A 10391-nucleotide genomic window follows, 5' to 3' on the forward strand; every position below is an offset into this window, starting at 1 on the left:
GACCAGGGAGTTCAGGGTCGGGCGGTCCGCATGGTGTGGGGCCGCCGGGGCCGCCGTCCACCCCCCGCATAGAAAGAGAGAGCGAGAGAGAGACAAAAAGAGAGAGCAATTGCAAACTAAAAAAGCAATTGCGAACTGGGAAGTACACTAGAGCACCCACAAAGATTGTGTGGATTGCATTTTCCCTCATGATGGCAGCTCTTCATAACTGAGCCGGTGAATTACACTTGTCAATTTCGTGTGCGGGCGGCCCCGTAGTCCAGTGGTTGGCATGTCGGCTTCGCAGTGCAGAGGTACCAGGTTCAATTCCAGCTCCGGCCTCCCTGTGTGGAGTTTGCATGTTCTCCCCGGGCCAGCGTGGGTTTTCTCGGGGTACTCCGGTTTCCTCCCACATTCCAAAAACATGCATGGCAGGCTGATTGAGCACTCTAAATTGTCCCTAGGTATGAGTGTGGGCGTGGATGTATTGTTCGTCTCTGTGTGCCCTGCGATTGGCTGGCAACCAATTCAGGGTGTCCCCCGCCTACTGCCTGAAGACAGCTGGGATAGGCTCCAGCACCCCCCGCGACTCTACTGAGGATAAAACAGTTCGGAAAATGGATGGATGGATGCAATTTCGTGTGCAGCTCTTTGCATGTGGCGCATGCAGCATACACACCCAAACTAATGCCCCTCCCCCCACCACCACCACCACCATGATGACACCTTTACCAAGCAATCAAGTATATTTTGCTTTTTTGTGCAGCCACAGAACTAAATACAGCTTCACGTTTGTTTTTGACATGGTGTCCTGCAGTGACTTGAAAGTGGCTGCCAAGTTGGGTGTGGGTTGACTTGCTGAAGATATACTTGATCCTTTAATGTCACAGTTAAATGGTGGGCAGGCATTCCAGATTACTCACTTTTTTGTACACAATCAAATAAATAGTAACATCCCCATGTGTCTCCTTTAATCAATGTCAATTTGGTTTGGTCTTCAGCTCCATCAGTGGCTCCCAGTGGACTTGGAGGTGGAGGTGGCGATCGCAATGAACTTATCATAACATGGACAGTAAGTTGAAAACGAATAAATGAATGAACATCTGATGGCGCATGGGAAACTGGTACTTGCTTTGAAGCTACATTTGCTGACCATTCCTCTTCTGCTTGACCTTCCAGCCCATGGCCAGAGAATACCAGAATGGTGATAGCTTTGGCTACATCCTGGCTTTCAGGAAGAAAGACACATCATCATGGACAGAAGTGCGCATACCTTTCGTGGAGTCATCCCGATATGTGTACTACAATGCCACTCTGATGCCATACAGCCCCTTTGAAGTGAAAATTAAAGCTGTTAACCGAAGGGGCGAAGGTCCCTTCAGCCAGATTGCTGTTGTCCATTCTGCTGAGGAAGGTCAGTCAATCTGATATGTTTCTTTTGGTTAGACACGAACACAATGGATATAAATGGCCTCCACATTAGGGATGGAACTGACTAGTCAACTTAGGGCTGGGAAATAAGTCACAGTCAATATACCTGTATATTGCAATAGACATCCATATTTGTTTGATATTTATTGCACTCAATATGAGTTTCATTAAAAAAAAAAAAATCAGGAAGCAAACCCTGATCCCGTCATTCTGCGTGATGCAGGCAGATGATACGGTCTGACATTAGATTTGTACCGCAATTACAATAAGGAATACATAAATTGTGATTCGCCCATCACTACGAAGCAAATTATGATTAAAAATATTTATTCAATCTTTATCTTCCTCCGGGTCCTTATTTTGACCCCCCCCCCACCCCCACCCCGCTGTCGGGCTACATGCCTTCCTGGTTCCCGCTCTGCTTTTCCTGCTGTCTCCGGTCAGTTCCGATGATGATCAATGTTCACTTCGGGCCATCATTTCGGGGCAATTTGACATACAGTACAGTAGGTCAAATAAAGGGCTAGCTGATTGCCCCTAAAAATAAAGATGTGCCCTTCCTTTGGCAGCAATGATTTGAACACCAGCTCAGTGATATGTGACTTTCTGTTCATTAAATCCACTGTGAATCCGCTGCCGAATGGAGAAAAAGTCCTTAAAAATGGATAAATTAGCCCTCAAACGTCCTTAAAAGGTCCATAAATAAAAAGCAAGTGGAAGAGTGGGAACCCTGGATAAAATCGACACATCTCCTTTGCCACTGCTTAATGACTGTTAGAGCTTGAAGTCGACTTAACGCTACTTGCGTGTGTTGGATGTGGAATCCTCCTTGAAATCAACAGTCGATTGATTTGCAAAGTAAACTCCTGCCCGAAGACAGCTGGGATAGGCTACAGAACGCCCTGCGACACTTGTGAGGATAAGTGGATCAGAAAATAGATGGATGGATATCGTAACTCAAAACATAGTAAGTTGTGTTAAACATTGTCATTAGAATACATTTCCCCACCTTTTTATGCACGCTATACGATTTGACCACCAGAGGGCACCCGAAGCTTTGCGTTGACACAGCGGTCTCATCTGTTTCTCTGTACAGTACATCAGTGGCCCCCAACTTTTTTTTGTGTGTCACGGACCGGCAACTATTTATTTATTTTTTTTTTTGCTTTTAAATTGCCAGTTTTAAAGCACTGGTACTAACAACAAAGATAATTATAGATGAATTAATCATTTTATGAGCATATATTTTTTTCAGGCATTTCAAACAGTATTATTCAACTGCCCAACAAATGTAGAATAAAATAAAATAACACGGTGAACTATTAAGAAATGGACCAATCAGGAATAATAAATGCTCAAGTTATGATCCTGCATACGGTGCATCTTTGCTACATGCAACTGTGACTGAACAAAAGATGACAGGATTGATTGCTGCTTTCATGACTGGCTGCCGGCTAATTATTAGCGACGAAACTGTTAATGTTTACGGGGGCAGGCTGTGCAAACTTTGCTCGCATTTTCATGCTTTCCATTTGATCACTTGGGTGCTACTTGTTCTAATGATTCAACAGGTTTCTTGTATTGCCTTGTTTTTGTCGTCATAGCACGCGCAACAGCTTCCTCCTCCACTTCCCTCTGTAGATACCGCTAGGGTAGGCACTTCTCTTGTCAAAATACAGTAGCTTCATCTTCGGAAGTCATGGCTGCCCATTCGCAGCGTGTTTCGCTGTACGTTTGGTCAACTTGTTACTATTTCTGTTTAGTGCTTCTTCTTTGATTTATTTTAATATTTGATTTATTTCAACTTACAAACAAATGTTAAAAAGCTGCCTCCTATTCGCGGAAATTTCCGCCATGTCTGATGGACTAAATTTGCTCACAGCTCGCAGGTCTGTTTCTGTGCGGCCTGGTCCTAAATGGGCCGAGGTCTCGTACTGGTCCGCGGACTGGTGGTTGGGGACTAATGCTGTACAATACCTCCATACCTCAAAATAGACAGCAAGGATGTGTTTTCATCAATCCATGTACTCTGCTGGTGAAATTGCACATGACATTTTCATATTTTAACATCCATAACTGTAATTAACTGTTCACAGAGCCAACGGTTGGACCTTTAAGCATAAATGTCACTGCACTGACAGCTTTTGAGATCCAAGTGTCATGGGAGCCTGTCCTGCAACCGAATACCAATGGCATCCTCAGGGGATATGAGGTGATGACGTTCTTATCGACTCAATGCAACCAACAAGTGCATTTTACAGTGCTGAAAAGTACAAATTATATTATGCGGCGACTCGTCGTCATTCTTGGTTGATTTTATTTTGGTGTTGAATTAAATGTGTAAGTTTAATATTATTTCTCATCACCCAATGAGAGTATATTATTTGACAATACCTTGATTGTACAGTACAATTATCTTCACTTGGTGAGATTCATTTGTGAATAGAGAATGTGTCACATTCTGACAATGTCTATTGTGGATGTCATTAGATCCGATACTGGCGACAGCATGAACGGGAAGCAGCAGCAGACAGAGTGCGGACAGCAGGACTTGAAACAACGGCCAGGGTGTCTGGACTGCGTCCGAGCACTCGATATCATGTTGCAGTTCTGGCATATAACAGCGCGGGCACTGGCCCACCCTCACCACGATCCACTGTCACCACCAAGAAACCACGTAGGTTTGCTTCCTTCGCATGCATGCACAGAGAATGCAGATGTAGGGATTGGTATCGTAATCAGTCATTTCATTGAATTTGGTACATTATAGGGAATTGATTGTGTTTAATCATGTTTGTAAGCAACTATGCACACTGCATGATTTAATCTTGACTCTTGTACAGTCTTAAGAACAGGATCGTATTCACGATGAGAAGTTGCGCTCTATCCATGCAGAATTCAGCTATCGGACGCATAGTGCTCAGTAGACTAAGATTCTTGCATCTCATTGAAATATAAAAAAATACTTCAATTTCATCAAATGCTCTTCTCTAATCAGATGACTTAAATTTGGTTTATGTTTGATGCGTCCGTGAGGTCCACATGGCTCCACGTGGTAAAAATATTTCCAGCAACCACGCCTCTCTATGTGGCGTCCACATTGGCACCAGACTGCCATGAACATTTATCCATGGCGGACGAGCAAAAGCTGTCGTAAACAGAAACAGTAGTTTCTACTTCTGGATTCTTTGTTTTCATTTATTTTGTTAAATGTACGGATACCGTCCACCCTATATTGTTGTTGTCAATAGTTTATTGACTTAAAAAAACAAAAAACAACCAAAACAAAAAGATGAACTAGTTTTCTACTTCTATTGTGGTGAAGAGTTGTTCATATAGCTTAGACGCACTTCACTGCCTCCTATAGTTTGGGAGAATATCAGCTAACAGTGAGGGCAAGCTGCAGAGTATCGAGGCTGCAAAAGTTGTCACTCTGATTCAACGTTCCCTTTAATTTTCTATCCGTCTGAGCATTCACACAAACTCCCTGAGCATTTCTTGAGCCACAGTGAGCAACATCAGCGGCCAAACCAGTATCACACTTGTCTAAAACCTGCAATCATAACAAGGTACGTGATGTAGTATCATATGAGAAAATTCAAATGATCTTTATATCAAAATAGAACATACCATCGAATGGAGATCTATGAAATTAATAAAATTGGCCCATGTTCATTACTTTTATTTTGGCACACAGGTTATTTTAAACGTAATTAATTCAGCCAGACTCGGTGGTCCAGTGGTGAGCACGTCGACCTCCCAGTGCAGTGCAGTGCGGGTTCAATTCCAGCTCCGGCTTCCCTGTGTGGAGTTTGCATGTTCTCCCCGGGCCTGCGTGGGTTTGCTCCGGATACTCCGGTTTCCTCCCACATTCCCAAAACATGCATGGCAGGCTGATTGAACACTCTAAATTGTCCCGAGGTGTGACTGTGAGTGCAGATAGTTGTTCGTCTCTGTGTGCCATGCGATTGACCAGTTCAGGGTGTCCCTGCCTATTGCCTGAAGACGGCTGGGATAGGCTCCAGCACCCCCCGCGACCCTTGTGAGGATAAAGTGGATTGGAAAATGGACAGATGGACGTATAACTATGGTCACATATTGTCCACTCATAAATAATGGAAAACATATCGTTTAATAAAACACCAAAAAAATCCAAGTCACCTGACCTTTGAAACGCGCAAAAGAGCCTCATTCAAGGGGCTCGTAAACTACGTCCATGTTTGGATTTCCTGAATGGAGCGGTCCCCGCATCGCCTGCAGCCTCTCTCTCATCTGTTGTGAGTGTGAGTGTATGTGTGTCAACGTATGCATCAAACTATCGTAGAACAACTGAGTGCGCACTACTGCAACTGTAATGGAAGTGGGGAAGACTCTGGTGTCCTATTTGTCGATTAAAGTGGGGTGGAAATGAAGGAATGAGAAATATCGTGTGTGCGCGCCAGCTGTCACCGTGTGCGCTGAGGGTGAGAGAAGTACGCAATTGCTCAATCGTGCAGCTTTAGAGGAAACATTGGTCTGATTCCACACATCTCTTTTCCGCACAAAATGTACTTGCTTCAAGCTTAAACTTGGTTCAAAACAGTTCATATTCATGTTGTCCTTATCCAACACAGAGAAACAGCTCTCTATATACCCGCTTCATTCTCTCAGCTCTGCTTCTCCCCGTGCCTGCGTGGGTTTTCTCCGGGTTCTCCGGTTTTCTCCCACAAACTAATCACACAGGGGTCTTACTAACTCACTCAGTATCTGAAATGAGAGAATCATATATATTTAAATGTTGGCATGGTTTTTTTACTCGAATAAAATGAATATGATAAGGAAACTACATTTCATGATGAGATAATTTAACTTTAGTGGACTCAGTCGGTTTGGACAATTTCAACTAAAGTAGTTGGTTCTTCTTTCAGCTCCTAATCGCCCTCCTGGAAATGTATCATGGAGGACAGATGGTTCATGGGTAATTGTGCGATGGGACCAGGTGAAGGCCATGCACAATGAGTCAGCAGTACTTGGATACAAGGTGAGTGTTTTCTGGTCCTGCTTCACAAACACCAATAGGAATAAAAATGCATATGATGGTGAATATTCAATATTAAAGTATGGTCAATGTCAATTAATGACTATTGGTCACTATGCACCTTGCGGTATTGTTTACATTGTCCATCCACCATATGGTAACCGACGCTTTGAATTGTCAATATTTTCAATGTCACAGATTGGCTCTGTTATAGTTCATTAAAATAAATACATAAAAAATACTGAAACTTCAAAGCTGCTCAAATCCACTCAAACCTCCAAATGATCGAATGGAAAAAGAAGAAGAAGAAAGAAGAAGAAAAATCTTTATTTGCCTCACAATGGAGAAATTCGCAATTTATAGCAGCAAAAACGTGACACCAGATATGTCGCTTTTCTACCTTTGAGCTTTGGAGCGCCTACGCACAATGTCCTTCATTCATACACTCATGTTGGATCATAACAATAAATCTGTCGGTGAGGGAAAAAAAACCCACAGCTAATTATTAATTAATATTTATTGTGAACCCTCATTTAGATTGATGGTTTGTTGTAATGCGTAATAAAATAGCATGTAAAATTAAATCAAAGTTCATATTAATATGATAAAAGTATTACTTTGTACACCTCGGCCACATTTGGAGCATATGTGATTTTTTATTTGGGGAATGGTCATCTCTACCTGGAAATGACACCAAAAGTGGCCAAGACTGTAGGACATGTAGAAAAACCAATTTCTTAGTTTTTTTGTTTTTTTACATTTTGGAGAAAGTTTACATGACTAAAATCCTTCAGAATGTTCTTCAATGGCTAGGTTCACACTGCAGCTCTTCATGCTCAATTTGGATTGATGTGGTAATGAATGTGCTGGAAAACGAACTTATGCGATTTGGTGTTGAAGCATTTTTTTGGGGGGCGGGGGGTGATAAACGAGGCAGCGTGAATTGAATACTTTTTTTCTACACGGAGCGAGGGAAATATCAGTTTTTTTGTTATTTTGACGCACAAGGTTATGTGTGCAGAAGACCTAAATTAAAGTCAATAATTTTGACTAATGTCTTCATGTTACAAAATGCACCCTTTGCGTGCTAATGCTATATTCCAGACATGACTATCCCAATGTCAGAAATGAAATCAGGCATCAGCCACAGCGTGCTTCCCTTTTAGAAAATCATTTATCACCGCCGTGATGCCATGGAAGAGAGGTTTGTATCGTATAAAGTATTTTCAGTGAAATAATGGCGAACTTTCAGAGCCTGTTGCTAACACGGGCCAAGTCGTGAAACTGCACTACGCACAAAAATCTTTACGTCGCGGATGACCAGGATTACCACTACCGTGCCTGTTTGCCTCTATAAGCTCTATATAAATAAAGCTGTATCGAATCGCATTGTATTCCCTTCAGCTTAGCTCCATCTAGTGGATGCATAACACAACCGCAGCCACTAATGTAGCTTCTATTCTATGTGCCTTATGATGTGGTGCGCCCTACATATACAGTATGAAAACAGCTTTAAAATAGAGGATTCATTGAAGGTGCACCTTATACTCCAAAGCACCTTATAGTGCGGAAAACACGGTCCACGAAATCTGATCTCTACATTTGACCCATCACAGTAAACACACACTTTTGGTGGCACATACCTGGAGCAGCGGGCTGCCCAAGTGCCCATGCAGTTTTGGGGTATCAGTGTCTTGCGCAAGAACACCACGGCCGTGTGTCTGGGGGGGATGGTCTTGAACCAGGGTCCCCATGGTGGCAGGTGACAATCTCATCCACTTGGCCACAATACCCTGACTTAGTGCTCTCCTCCAATCCTTCAAAGAACTACCCTTGACTTCAAACATTTTGCACTTGAGGTGCTCTCCCAAGTTTTATCTGGTGAAAACCTTTACAGCCGTCACAAATTGTGCCCCAGTCTTTTACTAGATCACGTGCAGCATGGCATTACGGTAACCAAAACTGTTACTTCCATGATGACAGGTTCTGTACAAGCATGAGGGTCAAACAGTCTTGAAAGTCCTGGACAGAGAGAAGACATCCGTGAACTTGCCCCTGCCCAAAGACAATGGATATGTTGTATTGGAAGTGCGATCCTGGGCTGAAGGTGGGGACGGACCTGCGCACGAGATTATTGTCTCCCGGGACTCAGGTGAAGAACTACAATTTAACAGCTTTATCATTACAGAAAAAAAATACTGTGATTGGAAAAGTACTTGACAATATTGCTTGTGACTGAAAATATTTGCGTTTTTACATTTGGATCAAATACACAGTATCAAAAGTGAGCTAAATGTGTGATATGCTTTGTCTTTCTCAGGAACCGGCATGATGGTGCAGAACAAGGCAATTGTCTCCAGTCATTCGCTCCACCTAGTCATTTGCATGTTTCTTTTCACAATTGTGTCAGCCCGATGATTTCACTCAGCTTTTTAGTCTACTGACTTAAATTGAAAGCATCTGGTACCGGTATTTAAAAAAAAAAAAAAAAAAAAAAAAAAAAAAAAAAAACTTTGGTTTGAAACATCAATGTGTTTTTTTAGAAAGATGATTGTGTAGTCAAGCACTCGAGTAAACATTTTAAGGGGAAAATGTCACGTGTTATGTGTCAAACCAACGGTCGGATCATGATAAGAGCTTTCACTTTTGCCTTCATAAACATGCATGCATATATACACAAACCACAATGGAGGTGAGCAAGTGGTTGAAGAGGTTCAGCAGGTTGCACGAACATGCAATCATTCCATTTAGGGACGACATTATAACGATGGGCTTGAAACGTGTCACCAGAAACTGAATCTGAATGATTCACATTTCAGTGTGAATCACTGAACTTAAAAATAAGTGCATTGAAAAACTGAATCTGAATTACAAAAATATGTCTTTTTTATTTTTTATTTTGGTGAATCTTAACTTTGAAAAACGGAATCTAAATTGCGCAATTTGAATTTGTGTTCCTTGCCGGAAATGTAATTCGGAACATTTTTTCACATTCCGTTTTAAAAACACAAATTGAAATCTTTTTCCACACAGATTCAGCTCTCCTGGCTTTTCACAGTCAGTTTTACAAGTAAGAATTCAAGTCTTCTCAATAAAAATTCAGTTTGTGTGACAAACATCCGAGTACTTCAGGAAGAACACAGATCTCCTCTATGTCCAATCAGCATCTTCGTCTTGAGGATGTGACACAAGATCTGCGTAGGGGGGTTGGGGGGGGGGGGGCGATTATAATTTCCAAAGTGGCGTGATAACAACTTTGTGTAACCTTCAGGGAGGGATAACAAGGGGTATGTGCATGTTTAACAAAATGAAGCCCCGTAGTCAGTATGTCTCGTTTTCAGTTGTTGTTTTTTTTTTTTTGTTTGTTTCTTTATTTTTTTTTCCCCCAAACAAAAACATCATGGCCACATTGAATTCCATGCTTTAGGCATTACTGACACCTAGCGGTAGAACCATCACACAGCACGTATCAATAGACACTGGGAGCTCATCTCTTAATTCGGCACAGGATTTCAAAATTAGCTAATCCTGTTTCATGATTTGTTACATATTGAGCCGATTGTCCGTTCTATGTAGGACAGTTTTTTTGGAACTAGAATGACTAGATTACGCTGCCTTATGCCTGATCAACCAGATTTTTAAAATAATTTCAGTGCTTGATTTGTGAGGTGAATCATGATTCACCCACACAAGAATTTAAGAACATTAAATATGAGATGGTATGGCAAAAGAGGAAAAGCGAAATTACTTATACCACAAAGGTGAAATTAAGGTACCATAAAGATTAAGAGCCCCTTGTTGCAGATAACATTTTTTCCCTGAGAGCATTTGTCACATGATCAAAACGAAGGTGTGGATTGGACAAAGAGGAGATCTGTGTTGTCCAATCAATTGGTCTTCCTTAAATGCTCACATTTTTGTCACATAAACTGAATTTTTATGGAGAAGATGTGAAGTTTCACGT

The 10391-nt window shown here is 41.8% G+C and overlaps 1 protein-coding gene across 2 annotated transcripts in view; it reads left to right on the forward strand.

The window, feature by feature from the left end:
• The window catches only part of cntn2 (contactin 2), a 45698-nt gene extending 36794 nt beyond the window's left edge, over positions 1 to 8904 (forward strand). For both annotated transcript variants that reach the window (XM_019867687.1, XM_019867686.1), the window contains 7 exons: positions 981 to 1051; positions 1159 to 1393; positions 3507 to 3622; positions 3901 to 4087; positions 6318 to 6430; positions 8411 to 8579; positions 8748 to 8904. In XM_019867687.1, the coding sequence (XP_019723246.1) occupies positions 981 to 1051; positions 1159 to 1393; positions 3507 to 3622; positions 3901 to 4087; positions 6318 to 6430; positions 8411 to 8579; positions 8748 to 8845 (989 nt within the window). In that variant the 3' untranslated portion in view covers positions 8846 to 8904. The remainder of the gene's footprint in view (positions 1 to 980; positions 1052 to 1158; positions 1394 to 3506; positions 3623 to 3900; positions 4088 to 6317; positions 6431 to 8410; positions 8580 to 8747) is intronic.
• Positions 8905 to 10391: the final 1487 nt, after the last annotated feature.

The sequence above is a fragment of the Hippocampus comes genome, unplaced genomic scaffold (assembly GCF_001891065.2).
Source record: "Hippocampus comes isolate QL1 unplaced genomic scaffold, H_comes_QL1_v1.1 scaffold84, whole genome shotgun sequence".
In the NCBI taxonomy this organism is placed as follows: Eukaryota; Metazoa; Chordata; class Actinopteri; order Syngnathiformes; family Syngnathidae; genus Hippocampus; species Hippocampus comes.